The sequence below is a fragment of the Mustela erminea genome, chromosome 9, assembly GCF_009829155.1.
Source record: "Mustela erminea isolate mMusErm1 chromosome 9, mMusErm1.Pri, whole genome shotgun sequence".
In the NCBI taxonomy this organism is placed as follows: domain Eukaryota; kingdom Metazoa; phylum Chordata; class Mammalia; order Carnivora; family Mustelidae; genus Mustela; species Mustela erminea.
This window is the reverse complement of record NC_045622.1, coordinates 67,898,472-67,918,913: the sequence shown is the minus strand read 5'-3', so window position 1 is coordinate 67,918,913 and position 20,442 is coordinate 67,898,472. Positions and strand designations below refer to the sequence as shown.

Genomic DNA, 20,442 nt, shown 5'->3' with positions numbered 1-20,442 from the left:
GGACTTCTGCAGGAGGTCGTCACGGGGGCAGCACTTGGTCACGGACCGCATTGGGAGAGCGAGGGCATGGGGCTGGGGTGCTTCCCTGGCTTCCAGCACATGCAGAGGACAGAGGTGCCGTTTACGGCAGGGAGAAGCTCGGGGCAAGGGCGGGTCACTCTTGCAGATCATGTGTGAGATGCCCTCGAGAAGATTTCAGAGGACGTGGATTTATGGATCCAGAGCTCAAAAGAAAAGTCTGGGCTAGAAAGACAAACTTGGACGTTATTGGCGCCTACAGCAAGCTAAGGGAGAAGAGGACATGACCTATGGTTCAAGTGTAGACAGAAAGGTGGCTCAGGACAGATGAGGAGAGAGCCAAAGGAAGTCAGAAGAGGGCCCAGTGCAGCAGAAGATGGGGGAGATGAGAAGAATGAGGTTCAGTGGAATCTTAGGGAAAGAATACTTTCAGATGGAAGAAAAATGAAGTGTCCCTTATGTCTAGCAATGTGAGTGTCCTTGATGAATGGAGCAAGAGTCATTTTGGTGGACTGGCGGGAGGCTCGGGGAGCGGCTGGCATTGTGGCTGAGAGCAGTCTTTCTTAACCACATTACGACAAACGGAATTTGCATGAAGGAAGCCTTCCCAGGAGTCACTGTTACTGTGACGACCATCAGGGCTTTCTAATCTCTCCTGCTCCCCAAATGCCCTACCCATAGGGGGAGAATGGCACTGACTGCAGTCCTGGGATTGGCAGGGGACCACCGAACCAACACCCCCCGGAACACCTCAGGGGACAAAGCCAGTCTCCCCTGTATTCGGATTTTACTATTACTATTTTTAGAGATTTTACTTATTTGAGAGAGAGCGCAGAAGAGGGAGAGGGACGGAGATTCTTGGCAGACTCCACACTGAGCGCAGAGCCCGACGCAGGGCTCGATCCCAGGACCGGGAGACCATGACCTGAGCCGAAACCAACAGACACCTTGCCGACGGAGCCACCCCGGCACCCCTGTACTAAGATTTTCAAGAAGTGAGATGGTTACCTTTCTTCTTTGAGCAGGTTGAGGGGAAATCCTTCTCTTCCACCTTTACTGAAGGCCTGTTACACTTCATCCTACAGAAGAAAGAACGTCGTGCTCCAGAACATAATCGAGATGGCCCAGGGGTTATATCTGTTTTAACTGGAAGTCCAGCTGCAAATCAACACACAAAATGTGATAAACTGAGAGTAGTATTGTCTGTCAGGAGGGGGAGTGTGACCTTGAAGAAAGCCTCTTCTTTCCTGCCTCACTGTTTCATAATGACCACACCACTCTTCCCCAGTTCAGGCCATAAAAGATGCAACGTGGGGAAGTGGGTTGTCCATCTGGAGATGTTTCCAGACCACCTAGAATGCAGCTACTGGTGGGATAGGCAGGACCAGGATCCTGCTGTGAACACTGGCTATGGGTCTACAGCCTGTGTCTGGGAATAATGCGCGCCCACCACAGGAGTGACTATCAGAGGAGGGGCCGCTGCCCGGGCTCCTGCTGGCTGTCACCCCTCCAGCCTACCTGCCCTACAGCCACCCCAGTTGATCTTCTCTGGAACGCACACGGGCCTGCCCTCCCTGCCCTGCTTGGTTTGCTCCAGCCACACAGCGGGCATTACACCTGTGTATCCTTCCAGAAATCATTTTCCCAGCTCTGCTCATCTCTTCATCAACTGGCACACAGTAATCCATCCTTTCAAACCCACTTCAGCTGTCACCGACTCAGTGATGCCTGTCCTCACGCCCACATGAGGATGAATCCTCTGTTCTTTACGCCTGGTACTATTTCTGTGGCGGTACCCAGTACGCAGGGTGTTGTCTGTCTCCTGGTCTCCCTGTGACGTGAGAGCCTTAAAGGCAAGGACCAAACATCACCTTATTTTCTCCTCACGTCACTACCAAAAATGCCAGGGCCAGACTATAAAAGGCAACAGGTTCCAGGGACTGCGCTGAACTTTTAGGAAGAGGATATTTAATGAAAAGATCATGACACTGACATTGTGCCTACTGTGCACCAGGGACTGCCCTACAGGCTTTATGTGTGTTACTATATTTAATCCCCACAACAACCCAATGAAACAGGCACTATTTTGCAGATAAGGAAACGGAGGCACAGAGAGGTTAAGTAACTTGTTCAAGGTCACACAGCTGGAAAATGGTGGAACTGGGAAGTGTGCCTAGCAATCTGACTCCAGACTCCACATTAACTGCTGGAGTCCACAGGCTCCCATGGGACTGATGGGAGGAGAGCTACAGGGCCTCATGCAGGAGGCACAGGAGGGGACACGGGAGGAGGAAGCAGGGGAAGAATGTGGAAGGTGGTTTCCACCTTGCTAAAGAAGGAAGCCAGGAGATGGATCTGACCAACGAGCAACCACTTTTATATTTCATGTTTTCTTACTCTTATCTTGTGTGGCAGCATATGTGTAACACAGGTAAATCAAGGGGATATTTTGGGAGGGAACAAATCAAACTGGTGTGAGCCCTTGAAACTCAGAAGCATAGAACTGGGAATTTCTAGATTCTGGGGGCAGAGGGCGGAGACTAAAATCCAGAAAGAATCAAGGTAGCTGTTTTTCCTCTGTGGATTTGGACATTGAGTGGTTGCTTCTTTATGGGAAACAAAACAAATACAAAGAAAGGTAGATGATCGCCTTGAGCCAAAGAGAGCACCTGTGACCCAGATAAAGGGCAGAGAGGAGGGAGGCCTGAGGCCAAGTGTGGGGCCACAAGCAGCTGTCTTCACTCAGCGGTCTGGGTGGGCCCCGAGGAAGCAGCCGCAGCCTTCTTCTGGACTCACTTTTTGCATCTATGAGCCGCTCCCGGGGCGCTGTGTCTGAGGACGAGAGCTGCTCCTTCACTTTGGCGATATCTTTAGGGTGCAGGTAGTCAAACAAACTCTGACCGATCAGATCATTCTGCAGGGATGGAGCACGGAGACAAGGAGTCAACGGCGCATGGAACAGAATGTACCCAATGGGTGCTTTGCCTCTGTCTTTCTAAGCAAGAGAATGTCAAGGTGTCCAACGTAAACACGTACACCTGTCCAGTCACTCTGGCTAGATACAGACACAGGGAATGAGGCATCATGAGTTTGGTTTGGGAACACAGGGGAAAGGGCTCAATTATACGGATACTTCTATAAATAGTTTGTGTCCTGGAAGCAGGAATCTTTTAGCTGTACACGTTCCCTTTGACTGATTTCTGATGCCCACAAATGCCCTTCTGGGGATACGGGGTGTGGGCGTGGACTCTAACCCAAGTTTCCGTACTCTTTAGCCACAATGGCCTTCATAACTTTGCTCAAAGACCAAGAAAAGCAAGACAGTCCGGATACATTCAAGCTACATTCCTTCGAATGTATACACATGCCACCCCCACTCCTGCCGCTCTCTCTAAAAAATAAATACTCAAAAAAAGAAAAGATTTTTTTTTTTCTAGGTTTAAATTCATTTCTCTGTTAAGAAATGACGAATTTTCTGGAAGAAGCACTGGGTGTGTGTGTGGGAGTATGATACAAGCATTTCACAGGGGACGTGTATATTAGAATTATTCTAACACGTGGGGTGACCTTTCTGGCTGCTGGAGGGCTGCCCGCCAGTGACAGAAACAGGAGCCATACCTGGCTGTAGTTGAGGATCTTGAAGACAGACTCGGAGACGAAGAGGATCTTCCCTCGGTCACATCCTACGACAAACAAAAATCCATCTGCTGCCTAATCAGGAGAAATGGATAGTCAATTTATCACACTTCCGGAAACACGATTTGTACTCACTCTGACAGCAAATAAGGACTTGTTTGCTAAGTATCCAAAGCACAGAAATGTCCTCATTGACAGCCACATGACTCTCTCAACTAATGCCTCAGGAGAGGGGGAGATGGTCTCCAAGGTAGGTCCTGACACGTGGATCATTGCAGGACTACAGGGGACGGTCCAATTGAAGAATTTCTGTTACAACACTCAAGTCACTCTAAGACATTTCCATTGAGTGTATCGATGTCTGGAGAAGTCCTATTTTTTAATTATAACTATGTTTGAATCCCAGAATCTAAGATTGAAAGGAACCTTCAAGATCAAAACCCCCTTTCCTGGATCTTGACCACCACCTGTCCTCAACCTGAACACTTCCATTTACAGAGCCCACTTGCTTTCCAACGGTGCTTCTCAACATGGGGAGTGGGGTGTTGTTTGTTTTTATGCTGATGGTCTGGGGCAGGGCCAGCTCACGAGTCTTTTCTCACCCCTACCCCAAAGGATTCTCAGGTACAAGGACTGAGAACTACTGTTGCTGTGCATCATTTCTTGATCCAGGGCTGGGCTGCTTATATTCTAAGTGAGACAAGAAAAGCAAAGCAAAAATCTCCCCTACACACTTCCTCCTTCTTCGCCTTAGGTACAAGTAAAAACCTAATCTATGTGCTTGTCTTGGGACTTATATCCCAAGATCTCAAGACAGGACGCTCTTTGGTAGGCTGAAGCGGATAAAATACCAAAGCGTCCGAGAGCTCAGGCTGTGTGTGACTCCTCCGCACCGCTCTGTACACAGACAGCCACTCGGCTGCTGCTGGGGCCTCCCAGGGACCGAGAGGGGACTGAGAGCGTCTCTGTTCAGCTCCCACAGTTCTAATTCAACACCCTGCCTTATTCACAAGTCCTTGGTCTGTTCTTGGGAAAAAAAATCTAGAAAAACTCATTCCCCTTCCCACAAAAGGGCCTTGGGGGATGTAGTTTAATTCAAGGAACTAGGAAATGAATTCACATGCCTGAAGAAAAGAATGGCACGCGCACCGGTGCGGCCATGAAGGCAGCTGGAGGGGACCGAACCAGCACTGTCTCCGCAGCGCTAGCCCTCTCAGCTGGAAGGGAGCGGGGCCTGAGCTCTTCCTAAGCCGGCACAGGGGCAGGGGAGGACAGTGGAGAGGAAGAGACTTCCCAAGCACCATCTGCTGGAAGCCTCGTTCAGTCAAAAACTAGGGTATTAATAACTTGCGCGCTGCCTTGCAGACAATCTCACATCTCACAGAAGTGTTTCGAGGCTTCTCACGGATGAAGTGAAGTGGCACAGAAGGTGCCTCGTAAGATGGTGCCCGTGACTTCCGGGTGGGAATGTGAGCAGAGTCAGGCCTGAACCCGGGATGTCATGAACAAAGGTGGTCTCAACACGTCTGGGGACAGCAAGAGGGCTCCAAAGGCCAGTGAGCCATCAGTGAGGAGAGGCTCAACACTTCCGACTCTGCTTCCCTCAGGCAGATAAATGCCACCAAGTGAAGGAGCTGGGGCCCAGGGGGGCAGTGGAGGAGCTAAGACTAGGAGAATGCCACTAGCACCAGGTGGCCACAGGGAGGGCTCCCTCTCTGCGGGGGGTGGGGTGGGGGGGTGGGGCAGACTTAGTAAGGGACACAGAAGCCCTGGTGGGGTCTGCCTAGTTTTCAGAAGATGGGGAGGTGGAGTATCCAGACATCACGCACTGGTCAGGGTGATGGCTCCCTAACACACCATTCATGGAAGCCATTTTGAAAGCTCTCAGTAGAGAGAGCAGTCAGTCAGATGTGCACTGGGAAGGAAAAGCAGAAGTCCAGTTCCCACAGCCAAAACATTCAAACACCATCTTAGTGGACCCTGCCTTCTGTTGAAGCAAATTCCTGAGAACTGGGAACCTGGAAGTGGCAAAGGACTGGACCGTGCTTTGTCACCACAGGCACGCCCCAGGGAGGGCAGAAGAGCTTCCTCAGGGGAGACACATCACCGCTGTGTGCTACAGATGCTGGGGGACACGGAAGCGCAGGAAAGGCAAGGCCAAGATGAAGTATTTGGCTTAAATGGCATGAAAATCCTTGTTCCACACCCTGATAAGTGTGGGGATTGGACAGGAAATTTACAAGAGGAGAAAGTTATTAAGCATTTGCCATTACAAAAGAAGTTTATATACATGAAAATACCTATAAACCTATGTTATATATAATGGGAACTTCATATGCCTTCTGTGTTAAAAATAAAACACATTTATAATCACATGAATATATATTTTTTCCTTAAAAACATCCAATTAGCCATATGGCAATCAAGGCCAGCCCTACGATGTATGTGTGAATAGAAACACAGAGACCCTGTTCCAAACTTTATGCCCTTCCAGGTGGCAAGAGCAGAGCGTTAAACCAAGCTCTGGGCCCTGTGGGGCTGCAGAGGCTGCTGCCCATGAAGCCAGCTCTGGTGGTTCCTCCAGAGACCAGCAGTCCCAGTTTGCATCCTACCTTCAGCAAGGCCTCCCTGGGAGCAGGGACAGCTTTAGGAAGAAGGATGGAGAGAGGAGTGCAGAGCTGTGCCCTGAGGGAGGTAGCCCAAGGACCACCACAAACTTGCTGAGATGCCTGGGACCCCCACAACGTGTTTACTGTTGACCTGGATGTACCTAGACAGTGCCACGCACACAGAACTAAGTCTCAGATTGCCTGTGGTATTCATGAGTGAAAGACACAGAAGGCAGGCCCACCAGATCTACCTGTCACAAGAAGCTTCGGAGGAGCCACTGATGACCAACTGGAAATAGGATCATCCAATAAATAGATTTTGACAAAAACAGAAGCTCAAAAAAATGAATACCTATACAGGATGGAAAAAACTTCACTTCACAATAACCCCTGTCCAAGAGAGTGAGAGGGGCGGGATTACAGAGTGCCAACACCTGGCACAAAGGTGATGTCTTCTATGGCAAGGAGAGCACCAGGCCCTGCCAACCCCAGGCCAACCAGACCACAGCTGAAGTTTCCACAGTGGGTCGTGAGAACCACTCCCGGAGGAAAATCTAGCAAGTGGACTTGGCTTGGGAAAGTGTGTGTGGCCAGTGGTGATGTGGGACTCTTCCCTGTCTCCTCTGTGGAGGCTGGAAAAACCTAAATCCTTGCCGCAAAGCCGGAGTCATCAAGTCACACCTTCTGGAGAAGCGGATGTCTACTACCGGGCTTTCAGAAGGCCTTTCTTGAGAAAAGGGACACCTGGCCTGGACACTCCCCTGCCCCTTGTGTCTGGCTGGTGTGGTTACACTGAGGAAGCAGACTGCAGACAAGCCTGATCCTGATGTGACTGCTGGCAAAGGCAAACAGAGCCTGGTTCTGGCCGCCCTCACTGAGCCACAGCACCAGCCCCTCCTGGTCTACCGCAGGACCAGCTGTATTTGGGACACAAAACCCTCTCTGTTCACCAGGTCATCTGTTCCTTGCAGCTGAAAGTTTTCCAATTGCGAGAACACATGAAGAGGGAATGAATTTCAGAGGCCAGACTTACAAAGGACCAGAAGCCAGGCAGAGCGGAAAGTCAGGATGACAACAGAGTGGCCCAGAGCCGGAGGCCTGGCAAATGTCTCAAAAACATGTGCCCAGATGCCATGGGGGTTTAGCAAGCAAGGTCCACCCTGGCCGCGGGAGGATAGGGGCGGGTTACATTTTTCTGTTCACAGTTTGCAAGAGGACAGGCTTCTGAATCCCAGTTCTTTCCCTTTAATTTCCAAGTTGATCTCACTCTATCCAGAGGCAGACCAGACTCCACACAGAAGACATGTTCGCGTGGTGCCATGTCCACTGCCTCTCTGCAGGGACGAGCAAGACCAGCGCGTGTGATGGGCGAGAGGGGAGAGCTTCACCTCCCCCATTTCTTTTCCTCCTTGGGCAGAGGAGTCTTTGGAAGCTTTCTTGCTTTGATGGGATTTTGGTGTCAAGATGTACACGGATGTTTTTGTCCCAGCAGTCAGGGGACGAGAAGACAAATCCTTGGTTACCTATATCCGTCCCTTTCTAAAACCTTCATGCCAGAATGGGGTTCTTGACGACCTATGAGTAACAAAATCCTGCCTCCTTCCACTGAAAAATCACAGTAGCCTGGGCCTTCAATTTTTGTCTAAAAAAGGGTGGAAGGACTGTGGAGACAGTCTAGACAGATGTGGAGACCTGAAAAGACAAAGTGGGCCTCAAAATGTCCAATGTATAGACATCAAATTCCCACACTCTGCTACCTCACTCAAATTTCTAAGGATGTGTAAAGCAAGCTCATGATTGTGACATACCCTGAGAATGAGGTGTTTCAATTCATCATCTGACAGAAAAGTTGGTTTGTAGTTTGCTTCTGTATATGGGTTGGTGGCACCTTAGGGAGGAAAAAAAAAAAAAAAAGTTTGTACACTTTCTACTCAGGGAATGGCTCCTTCCACTAAGCCTCTGACCTTCCAGATGTGGCCTAGTCCCTACCACCCGGGACTTCGATGTTCTCTTCTTTTTCCTTAACGGACACAGCATTAGATCAGGCTTTGGAAAGAACCCGCTGAAAAGACAAAACTGTTGCCCACAGGGGACCTAACAGGCTTGTTCTGGTCACCATAGGGGAGCCAAGAGGTAATAGACATAAGTAAAAATCTGCTTCAAAGAGAGAAGGCAGCTTTGGAAGCCAAGCGACTGCAGCTCCTGGGAAGATTCCCTCCTCCCAGGATTGACGTTAAATGCGTTGTTTAGAGGTCCCTCAGATGACCACACTGAGCCTTCCTGGGAACGTCCAGTCAGCCAGGCCCTGAGTAAATAAATATACTGTAGAAGGCATTTAGCGGGAGAGCTGCCTCATCGCGGGGCGGTAAACGAGCTTGGCAACCCAGAGAAATGCATTGCTTCAGTGAATACAACTCTGGCTCCTCAGGCTGAAAGGGGACGAGATGCTTAAAAGGCCATCCATCTGGCATCGTAGAGGGAACTCGAACAGGCATCGTATAGTAACAGAGAAAAATGCCCACAGCAAATGACCTGGAATCTGCAAAAATGGTTAGAACAGTGAGGAAATAAAATGGAAAAGATCAGTTACAATTCCCAGTACCACGGTGAAGGAGGTGGACAGAATGTGTCTGTGACTTTCATATCAACAAACGAGGCACACACTGCGCCCCACCCCTGCTTTCGACAGAACTCTAGATTTGTCCTTCGTTTCCTTCCAATTCAATGAAAATTAGTTTATACTAACTTAACCTCTAGAACTTTCCCTAATAGGAATGTTTAGATGACATGCTCACAGCATAGGACACGATGCTGCCATGTTCATAAAAATGCAAGTCTTTTGCCACGCAGGTCAGAGGTCTGACTGAGCGCCCACTTTCCAATTTCCTCCAAGGGTCCAAGACAGGCCACAGAACCTGCCAGGCCCAGCGCTCACTGAAGGGCCTGCGACACTACAGATTTCTCCGGCGGTTTGCTTCTGTGTTCTCACCCACCCCATGTTCAGAGAAGAAGGAAAATACTGCCTCCCTCAAAGAGTCTATCTGGTTTGGGAAAATTCCAGGAGCATGAAAATCTCATCAGTGTTCATCCCTGACAGTAAAATGAAGCAAAAGCCATCACCCAGTGAGTCACTCTTGAAAGGAGCCAGGGTGAATCTTCCTCCTACAAAGAGCAGGGGACTTCTCAGGGTCTCCAAGGGCACCTGCATTTCTGATGGGGATCACCGGGCGAGTGGGGCCCAGGCGCACACACTCATGGGAGATGTGGGTCCTCTGACATGCACGGAGCCTGTGTCTCACATACACGTGTACCCCCCGGAGAGGACCGACTGCACAATCCCCCTGGACACCCACGTAAACTCAATGATCACTCCATTTAGCATCAGGTCTACAGTGGGGAAGGAGAGGCCTGTTGCTGAAGGCTCCACACTGGCAAATAATGACCACGGTCCTGGGGCCTCAGGCACACCCTAGGCCAGGGACAGAACACTGGTAGGGGGCATCAGGGACAATAAAGCCCACCGTCTTACCTCGTAATGTTTTCATGTGCTGAACAGCCATCCTCAGCACAGTAAGTTTATCTAATTTCCTGGACATGGCATTGCATGTGGGCACCAAAGAAGCCAGTTCGTCAATGAAACTGTTCATTTTATCCCGACGCCGCTTTTCGATCTGACTGTGGGCTTCCCTGCACAACAACAGGAAAAAGGATTTCTAGAAAATGACGCCGAGCCTCAAAGAGACAATGACAAAAGTCAGTTCCCACAGTTTCTGACATTCCCCCGACAGGGCACATTTAGAATCTGCACAAGGCTTTGAACTCGACTAAAGGTACCAGAGAAGTGGCCTCACTGCCCGCCACCCCGGGGTCAGTATTAGTTGGCTGTATGCTTTCCACATACTCAGAATTAAGAAGAAACAGAACAAAAATTGTCTTCTCAGAGTAAACTGGATAGGGAATTTCTCATTACTTTTTTTTTTTTTTTTAAAGATTTTATTTATTTGTCAGAGAGAGAGAGAGAGAAAGAAAGAGCAGTGGGCAGAGGGAGAAGCAGACTCCTGCTGAGCAGGGAGTCAGATGTGGGACTCCATCCCAGGACTCAGGGTCATGACCTGAGCCGAAAGCAGACGCTTAACCGATTGAGCCACCTAGACACCCGTTCTCATTTCTTTTCCTCTCAGCATCTGTCAGGTTGGATTTTAAGATGGGCATTGAGGGAAAGAGAAGGGACGTGGAGCCTGACAAGAGCAAAGCACTTAGGACAGCCACTGGGGGAGGGGGGTGGTGGTGATCCTGGAGTAATGGAGAGGTCTCGGAGGTTTGTGAGGAACCCACTGCGTGGCCAGAGCCACTCAGTCAGAGCCTCACTGACTGAGTCACTAGGTAACTAGCGCCGCCATCATTGGGTCAACCATAACTCCACCAAGACACAGCAGATGCTACATCTGTCCCCAAGGGCTTCCTCTGAAGAATGTCACACTCGTCCCTCCCAGGAGTGGCTGCCCGTCAAGGCAAGGGATGCTTCCCCAGGCACACACACTCTTCCTGACTTGTTTTCAGCTGCCATTTGTGACTGTCCCCTATGGAGGTGTATCACCAGTGGAAATGTCATTTGCTGCCATAGCAACAGAGCCACCAAGAGGGACCTCCCACCAAGGCTAGACCGTGTAGGGAAAGCTACAAGTCTCAGGCCAGTCGAATTCTGCAGCCCTGGATCTGTGTCAGGACAGCCTCAGAGGGCCCTGGAGCCACTGGGAGGAGAGCAGACCCACGTGGATGGGGTCAGCAAGTGTGGCTGGAGGCAGGAGGGACCAAGTTCGAGAATCTACTCAAGGGCGAAGGCAGCCCCATGTCTAGCCTTGCAATGCAACACGGGCTGCTCTGAGAGGCAAGGCCCAGCCCAAGGAGGGGTCACTGAGCCAGGTCTCCTCTGGAGGCCCTCGAATCAGGAAGGAGCGAGGAACCTGCTGGAGACCGCTGGGGAAGAGCTTCAGCCTGGAAAGGTTTCCTGTTACTTCTGAAGTTCCCTTTAGGTTAAATGTGATCCGACAGCCAAGAGTGAAGGCCAGCTCCATGTGGAGAAGACAAGTGGCAGGCAGCCCTCATCAACCCCCACCCTGAGCCCTGAAAGGATGCTTAGACCGACAGGGACCAGACACACAGAGCTGCCTCAGCTGCACTCTGGGCAGCCAGAACCAGGATGCTGTATAGACAGGTCTATGCTTACCTTGCATTTTTGATCCTTCCTTGGTGCTCTGTGTATTCTAACCTGGAAGGGAAGGCAGGGGGGGAAAAAAAAGCAAGATCAAACACAATCCCTGGGAGACTGATGGCCAATTTACACATCTCTCTCTTCTTCTCAGCTTCATTCATTTCCCTGCTTAATCCCTGTCATCTGTCTCCAACACAAGGGCTCTTGTTAGCCACCCTGGGGGGCTGGGGGTGAGCATCTTGAGCCTATCCCCAATCAAGGACACAGGTGGGACCTGTACCAAGTAACAGAACATGTAATTATGCAAGGAAAATAGCTAACAGGATGAAGGTCATGACTAGGTTCATGGTACCTTCCGTGAGGGTCATCTTTGTCTGTGTCCATGCTCTCTCTGAAAAAACAAGAGAGAACGTGAGTATTTGTTAAGAAAGACATACAAAGCCGCTTCTTACAACATGGAAGGATTGCATTTATCCAGAAACCAAATAATCAGAAAGTTCAGATTTCTGTAGTATTGATTATCGACGCAGACTAGTCAAACACACACAGCTTCTAGGACTAGTTTCCCTGATGATCAAACAAAAGTTACGTGTGGTCATCAACAGAGCTTGCTGTTAACATATTTTAGGCCCTATTTTAGAAACCGGGAATATAGAGCATTTATGGAAATTCTTAATAACTATATCCAAATAACTATAATATCTTATTCCCCTCATCATTCTGGATAAATGGAGTTTATTCATTTGCAAAACATACCAAGCCTCAAATATACGTGTGCATACATATATATTTGGTGGTGGGGGAGGGTGAAGTGAGGAGGGGAGACCAGAGAACCCACAAAGAAGCATTGAGCAGAGCCCTGAGGCAGCTTTTCAAAGACACGGATACACAGTGTTCTGGTTCTCAGCCAGGTGGGAACCCCCGAGGCCCAAGGACCAGGGAGAGAGGGCACAAGTAGGGCTGAGGGCCGTGGAGCCCTGTTTGGCCACTGGGGGTCCTCGGGTCACAGCAGGGATCTATCTCCCTTTTATAGTTTCCAATGATCCAGGTTTCAGGGCACCTCACGGTTTAGTGGAAAACAGATTAAAATCCTCCAAGGAAGGAGATCCAAATCACCCTGGGGTCACCTCACACCCTTCTCCAGTGCTTAAGCTTATACCAGGAGGGAACTGCCTGGCACCTGGGCCTCTCTCTTTCATCCTGTAAGAACAGAGGGATCTGGCCCTTCCAACAATGTAGTCTCAACAGCAAAAACAACTCTTCTCAGGAGCACCAAATCGCAGCGTGGGCATTCTAGAACAGGGATTCCCACCCAGGAGCCCTTGATTGCCTCACTGGCACAGAGTTTCTCTAGCTAGTCCTAGAGTGCAGAAGACGGGATTCAGGCCACAGGGGAAAACCGAAACTCTCCCTGCCCTTTTGTCTTAGCTTGTAGCTGATCCCTGAGGCCAGGATGATCAACTCAGGTGAAGAGAGCTCCGCCTGACCCACTGGACACAATTAGCGCATTGAAAAGTCGGGGAAAGGGATGAGGGGCGCTTAATTATAGCGTCTCCATGAGTCACAGAAGATGTGTAAATGGGGTTTCCCTCCAGGAGGGAAACCTGGAGGTCTTGGGTGGGGACAAGGTCGGAAACCACAGGTTTAGACAGCAGAGGACTTAGAAGACACCAGTGACTCCAACCACCCAAGGCAAGTGGTCCGTGGAAACCACCTCCTGGCCTCCCTGCTGGGGAGGGACTGCTCCAGAAGAACCCTCTCGGGCCTCACACCCACTCTCCATCCCCTGGGCGTTGGCTTGCTCAATCATCTGGGGTCACTTACATATTAATCATAGCATCTCCTAGTGGGCATCTGACCTTCAGCCACTGTGCTCCCCAAATTCGACCTGTGAACTTCAGCAGAAAGGACATCTGCTGTGGGGGAGATACCTCCTTGGAGATGTTTCCCTCATTAAACAAAAGAAAAGCTCTTAAGTGGACAAGGGGATAAGAACCCAAGCAGTTGCCTCAACAAAACAAAACGTGCCTTTGAATGTTCTATGCAGCTGTTTATTCCCTAAGTGTTTGTACAGTAAAGGGTTGGCTACATATATGCAAATTTACTTACTCAAAAGAAAAGTCATCACGTCTAAAAAGAAACAAAAATACTATTTAATAAAACAGGTACACACTAATTTGAGTAAGGTTTCAGGGCCATACCAATGTTCCTACGGTACTTTCAGAGGGGGCCTGCACTCACTCACTCCCTCCTCGAACATAATTAAGCAACTGGGGACTTCCTCAGAGAGAGCCTCAGGCAAAGTCCTCTTTGAAACCACAAAGAGTACCTCCAGACGCTTAGCCATCTTGCTCAAAGGAGCCAAGGAGGTTGGAGGAAAAAGGTGAAAGGCAGCGCTTGGCTTTAAGCCTCTTCCTTTTCCCTTGATGTGGCCCAGTTTGGGGAGAGAAAGGGGGATGGGGTGCCTCAGCAGGGCTGGAGGCTCCCTCCTGCCTGCGATCCAGGGAGGAAGATAAAAGCAAAAACGAAACAAAACAAAAACAAAACCCCACTGTGGGGCCACCCAAACTTGGATCTTTCATTTCCATCCCTTTCCACAAAGAGGACCCCTTCTTCCAGGAGAACAGCAGTTGGCCCCTCGATGTGCCGGGAACGGACACCAAGTTTAGCCAGAGGAAGAGGAGCCCAGGAGGCCTTACTGGTAGTCGGTAGAGCTGCCTTTCCGTTTGCGGTTACAATCCATGCCACTGGAGCCGAGGGGGCTGGAGAGCAGGTCGGTGGGGCCCGGGGACATGAAGTCACTGATTGTCGAAGAAATGTCCATTCTCTGGTCAGCCATCGGAGGTCTGGAACTGGTACAAGGAGGCACAAAGGTGATTTCTACATGCTCTCCTATGACGGCGGAGGGCCAGGGTGGGCCTGTGGAGGGTCGGGCTACTGGTCTACCACACTAACCCATCTCCCCTGCGCCAGCTGGAATAGGGACACGGCGGGATGGAGAGAGCAGCTGACATGCTTTAGGAGTTAACACAGATAATGTAGGTCAACCTGTTCATATTGCCCATTGGTTTCTTTGTTTATTTAAGATTTTATTTATTTATTTGAGAGAGAGCGCGCACACACAGTGGGGAGTGGGGAGAGCAGCAGAGGGAGAGGGAGAAGCAGGTTCCCATGGGGCTCAATCCCAGGACCCTGGGATTAAGACCTGAGCTGAAGGCAGATGCTTCACTGACTGAGCCACCCAGGCATCCCCCTGCTCATATTTCTGATGAAGCCAAAGTTCAGAGCAACTGGGTAGCTTCTCCTGGGTCCCTATCCCAGGGCACGCAAGAATAATTCCAGAACCCAAGGCTCGAGGACTTAGAGCCCAGTGGTCCTCCCATGGAGAAGACCAGATATTCTCTGACAGTTGTAATTTTATTTTCTTCCAGTCCTTAAAATAAATAGGATTTACTGGTTATCTTTGTGTTTTTGTTACTTCTGTAAAAGTCCCAGAAAAGCAGAAAATATCCTTTCTCAGACCATGAGTCCCTCAGGAGTCAGGAAAATATGGTCCCTGTCTAGCATGGGGCCATGCAAAGTCTGTCTTGTCTTCCCTGACTAGCCTTTGTGCCCAGCATCCCCTGCCAGGAAAACCTACATAAAGGACATAAGGACATTGTAGTCCAACTGGCAAAACATTTCAAGAATTCACATTTTATAAGCATGGAGTCAGGTGGCCCAAAAAAGAGACTGCCAAGTACCTTGCAAGGGACTTCGACTCCAAACCAAGTGGAAGAGGGCCGCGCTCTGCCCACGGACGGGGTCCCAGGTCCACACCACGTGACCGGGGCTGTCACTCCCTCTCTCTGGGCTCAAGTTCCTTCATCTGCAAAGCAAGAAGGGGACTGTGATCTCCGCTCCCTCATTACAGTTCCGCCCACAGACGAGTGCACTAGGGTCAGGTGTGGGCCAAGTTTTCCCTTTCACAGCCACTGCTGGAGGGAGCATCTCAGTGCTCTAACTCCAGGCACTAGAGCTATTATCGCTCAGTCTAAATGTCTAAAAGCAGGACAAAAGGGAACACACGTGGTAGGTCTTGGTACATTCTGGAACACCGTGCTGCCAAAGAGCTCTGATAATTTATATTCCCAACAAGAGCTCCTATCAATCTGAAGGAAAGGACAAAACCCCATTGGTTTTTACTTGCATTTTTAAATGATTACGGATGCTGTCCCTATGTTTATAGGCATTGCTCTGGTTTCCTTTGTGCCCACTCATGTCCTGTTTTTCTACCACATTTTCTTCAGTATGGATGGGCCTCCTAACTCATGTTCACCTGCGCACCTGAACCTGGGGGAGAAAAGCACACAGTGAACTCGCTGCTCTCACCTGCCATCCACGACCTCACACACCTCCAACGCCAGCGCCGCCCGGTGATCCTCGACCCCCTGCTCGCTTCATTCCCCTCTCCATGACCAAGAACACCACACCCTCTCTCTTCTCCTCAAGCCCCCAACAGCTCTCCATCCCAACTCTCAGCAGACACTTGGCTTTCTACTCCACTGAGAAAAGGGAGCACATCCACCAGCCCGCCCAGCTGCTGCTGGTAGGAATTTTGCTCCTCCAACATGTGGGGACGCCATTGTCTCATTCCTGAAGACCATCACCCCAGAATTCTGTCCCTGCCACTCATCCAGCACCATCCACTCTCCCCACCCTGCTGGATCACCCTCGTTTGAATACAAACACTCATCTGGGGGGGAAAAAATCACATGTATTTTTGAACTCCATTCCCTTGTGGTCAGTACCCCCATTTCTCTGTTTCCAGTTCTTTTCCTCTTACTCAGGATAAGCCAACTCAAATCAGGCTTTTGTCCTCATCATTCCAACAGAACAGCCCCCGTTATGCTCCCCAGGGAGCTCCTCAGTGCTAAATCTGATTCTCCATTCCCTCCCTACTTGTCCCATCCGGACACCTGGTAGAGCTGATCTGTCCCTCTTGTCTCTTGGCTTTGGAGAGGCGACCCTCTCATTGACCCCTTCTATCTCGGTGGCCACCCTTTCCACACCAGCCTCTTTTGCAGGCTCGTCCCCCTCCCTCACCTCTACATCAGAGTCTTGAAGGTGTTCTCAGACCTTCTCTATCTACAGCCACTCCCTAAGAGATTGGTCTAGCTTCGCTGCCCCCAGTAGGATCAAGGCTCGGAAAACTCCCCTACTTTTACCTCCAGCCTGGACCACTCCTGAATGCCAAACCTAGAGGACCTCTTCCCTGAGGTCTCCCTTTGAGTATACAACAAAGACCTCCAACTAAATCAATCCAAACCCCTGGTTGTCCCCAAGCCAAGCCCCTTAGCGATGCTCACGTCGATGAGTGGAACTTCTGAATGCTCAGGCCCCAATACTAGAAGTCATCCCGACTCCTTGCTTCCTTTTACAACCTGCAGCCAATCCGTCAGAAGATCCCACCAGCTCAACATTTACAAAGACATCCAAGTTTAACCACTGCTCTCCTTTCTCCTTCCGATTTCTTCTCCAACGTTGCTTCCGCAGTGAAGCGATACTCTCTGAATATCGTATGCTGCAACCCTCCATCCCTGCTTCACTTTTTCCCATGGCCCCTGATCCATAATTGACTTATTTACTAGCCTTCTGTCCATTAGACTATGAGCATCAGAAGAGCAGGGACTGAGTTTAGTTCACTGCACCGCAGTAGCTGAGAATGCTTTCTAGCATATGGTAAGTACTCAATAGGTGTTGAATGAGTAAGTTTGTACATTAGGAATAGTCATTCCTTGTTTGTCACAGATGTCATCAATAACCACCCCCTTTTTGCCTTTTAACTTGGCTTACAGTATTTATATGTGATGCTAAAAGTGACAGATTTTTTTAAAAAAGCCTTTTTTTCACCCCAAAATAGAAATATCCTAATATTTTTATAATTTTATTTATATAGCTCTTAATCCATTTGTAAATTACTTTTGGTATACTACCTAAGGTTGGAGACTTCTTTCCCTCCAGTGGATAGATAACCGTGCCAACACCGTTCACTAGACGAGACATTCTGTTATGTCAGTTGAAATGCCACCTTTATTGATTGTTATCTATTTTTGGACTTCCTATTCTGTTCCTTTGATCTAGTTACTTCCAATCCAGTACCACACTATCTGTCATTGTGGCCTCATAATACATTCTACTATTAGGTAGAACAAACCCTTGTCCTCTTAGGACTTTTCACTTTCAGGAATTTCCTGGTTATTCCAATTTATCCTTTGAGAAGCATTTAATCACATCAAAGGCACAGATGGGTGGCTGTTAGAAGTTATAATGACAGACATGAAGAGAAGCAGATGAGGGAGGAGCACAGAGCCCTCCCCTCGGGGTCTTGGTGAGCCTCTGGGCCACCTGACAGACATGGAGAGCGACCTCTGGCCCCCACTCCCTTTTTTTGACCAGCTAGACTGTTGCATGAGGTGGACTTTCCCAACTTTTGGGCTATGGGGAGAAACCACACTTCCTGAAAGAAGTACTATGGGGGCTGCCAGTGATAGCAGGTGGGGCTGGGGGTGTGATTTTATTACCTGAAGTTAGAGTTCTTGAAGCTCAGATCCACCTTGGGAGGAGCAAGGGACCACTGGACTGATGGGTCACCTCAAAGCGATTTTCATGATTTGTCGTTTCCTTTCAGGCACTCAACATCTTCTAGAAACCTATGGTGGGGCCCACAAGAAAAGAAAACCCACACAGGTCACTTGGGGGAGGCACACAGCACAATCTCCTGTTAGCTAAGGGAGAGGCTCAGTGGGGAGAGGCTTGCCAGCCCAGCTCGTTGAGGACAAACAAGTCTTTTGAAATGATTAAACATGGATTCCTGGATGTGGTCTTAAGAGAAACAAGATAATTGGACTTTTCATTTCTCCTACCGGGCCAGGCAATAAAATTATAGTGAGCACTTACTGAGTGTGCCTCGTGTCGGGCTCCATTCTGACTGTGTCATGGAGATTCACTTACTGAGGCCCGAAAATAATTCTGAGGTAGATACTCTGTTTTTTTTCCACTGGATGAGAAGACAAGACGAGAGAAACTCAAAGATGACACTCACCAAGGTCACATGGTGAGAGGACACAGGGGCTCCAGGAGCCACATCAAGGTCAAGCAGAGCCATAGGCTCTCCCACCTGAGCCGCTGCCCAAAGGCGGACAAGCAGCCCTGGAAAACAGGCCTCCGGGAAGCGTTAAGCCAGAACATGCGTGCACAGGGCCCGTCTCTAAGACTGCTGGAGGCACAGTAAGACGCTTGGAGATGGTGTCCGGGGCACTCAAGCACAGGGCGGGCACCCAGAGTGAAGGGGAGTCAGTGGTGAGAAGGTGCTTGAGTTAAAATGGCCTGTGGCCCTGCCTTCTCCTGCTGGCAGGACAGGGCTCTCTGCCTGGCTCCAGGCTTCACGGGAGGCTGCGCCCACCACCCTTCTACTCTCTCCTGGCTCTGCCTTGAGAGGGCGAGACTCGGGCTGTGAAAGGGCCTTTCCTGACCTTCCTGATACAAAGCAAAACTAGTGGGGTTGCCCCTCCGCTGGCTCCTTGCGGCCCTTGGACTACCTGGGGCTTGATCATTACGGAGGTCTTCGAATCCGTGTCCAGGACCACGGCCGCTCTCGCCTTCCCAGCTTACTCCTCTGTGCAGTCCGATGCACACACCCTCACTGTCTGACTCTGGGAGCCAGTCTGGACACGTGCAAAATCATGATGGGATCTGGGACTTCCAGTCCCCAAGCCCACACCCCACACAGACACCAAGTCCCCAGGGCAGTGCTGCCCGAGCGCTTACCATATGTCCTTCCACCTTGGCCTGCCTCCCCACACCGGTCCCACGCTCTTCTCCAGCCCCCAGACCAGCTATCCAGAACCCACGTGGGCGCCCTCTCCTTCCCTCACCCCACCACCCCTCTAACAGAGGGATCTAGCCACGCCCCTCTGTCCCCTGGCCACTGCCTCCATCCAGGCTGCTCTCCCCCAAGACTCGCCCCTCCACACTGCAGTCACAGACAGGACACCCCCTTGTTTAAAACACTTCCGTGGCTTTACTGCTCTGCCCCGAGCCTTCCAGCAGCGCCCTGCCAGGCAACATCAAACCTCCACAGTGCGCCTGCTCGCCTTGCGTCCTGTCCCGTCTTGCCCTGCTCTGCACATCCTGTGTCGAAAGCGCTAGGCCACCGGAGTACTTAAGTTCTCTAGAGCACGTGGCCTCAACTGTGCCCATGGTGCTTTGCAGGTGTGGCTCCCTTGACCCACCGTTCACCTGGTGAACTCCTGCTTTCCTTTCAAGTGCTTTCAGGTGGCATCTCCTCAGAGAAGCCTTCTGAGCCTTCTCCTCACACCTGTGGCCCTTCCACCTTCTGCCCTATGATCTCACTATTGGGGGCTCCCCGGGTCACACCTCACTCACTGTCCCCCCGGCTTCTCTGAAACTTGGACAATGCTTCTCGGTACCACACTCCATATGAAATTTCTTATTTGAACCAATTGTTCCAATACTCAAATTTACTTTATAGAAATACTGAATGCTAGCATAAACTTCGGCACTATATCTTGCAAAATAAAAATCCGAAGGCCTTGCCTGGCTTCAAGCTCCCTGCTCATGGGGAGTCTGCTCTCCCTTTTCCCCTCCCCCCACTCTCCCTCTCGCTCTCTCTCAAATAAATAAGTAAAATCTTAAAAAAAAAAAAATTCAGAAGTCCTTTCTTATATGCTTGGACCAAGTAAGGAAGCTGAATCAGCTGTGACAAGTATTCCTGGAAATCTCTTTTCTCTCCAAAAAGGTGTTCTTCAATGTAAGACAATGAATGAAACAGGTGGGGAAAAAAACCCACCTCTGTGCTGTTTCCAAAAGAGAACTGAGCCCAGGAAGGGGGCTCCAAGAGACCACAGGTAACTGGGAGAGGGGTCCTTGCCAGGGGGAGCTTAGGGCCAGCCCTGGTGCTGCCAT

General features: G+C 50.1%; 1 protein-coding gene across 15 annotated transcripts in view; it reads right to left on the bottom strand.

The window, feature by feature from the left end:
* ARNTL (aryl hydrocarbon receptor nuclear translocator like) overlaps positions 1-20,442 on the bottom strand; it is a 105,824-nt gene that overhangs the window by 22,300 nt on the left and 63,082 nt on the right. For 5 of the 15 annotated variants that reach the window (XM_032356643.1, XM_032356634.1, XM_032356641.1 and 2 more), the window contains 11 exons: positions 18,039-18,167; positions 15,219-15,343; positions 14,175-14,327; positions 13,585-13,605; positions 11,828-11,866; positions 11,491-11,532; positions 9,793-9,950; positions 8,072-8,151; positions 3,637-3,729; positions 2,815-2,932; positions 1,027-1,176 (listed from right to left, as the gene is read on the bottom strand). In XM_032356643.1, coding sequence (XP_032212534.1) covers positions 1,027-1,176; positions 2,815-2,932; positions 3,637-3,729; positions 8,072-8,151; positions 9,793-9,950; positions 11,491-11,532; positions 11,828-11,866; positions 13,585-13,605; positions 14,175-14,314 — 841 coding nt within the window. In that variant the 5' untranslated portion in view covers positions 14,315-14,327; positions 15,219-15,343; positions 18,039-18,167. The other 10 variants (XM_032356636.1, XM_032356635.1, XM_032356639.1 and 7 more) reach the window with 7 other exon arrangements.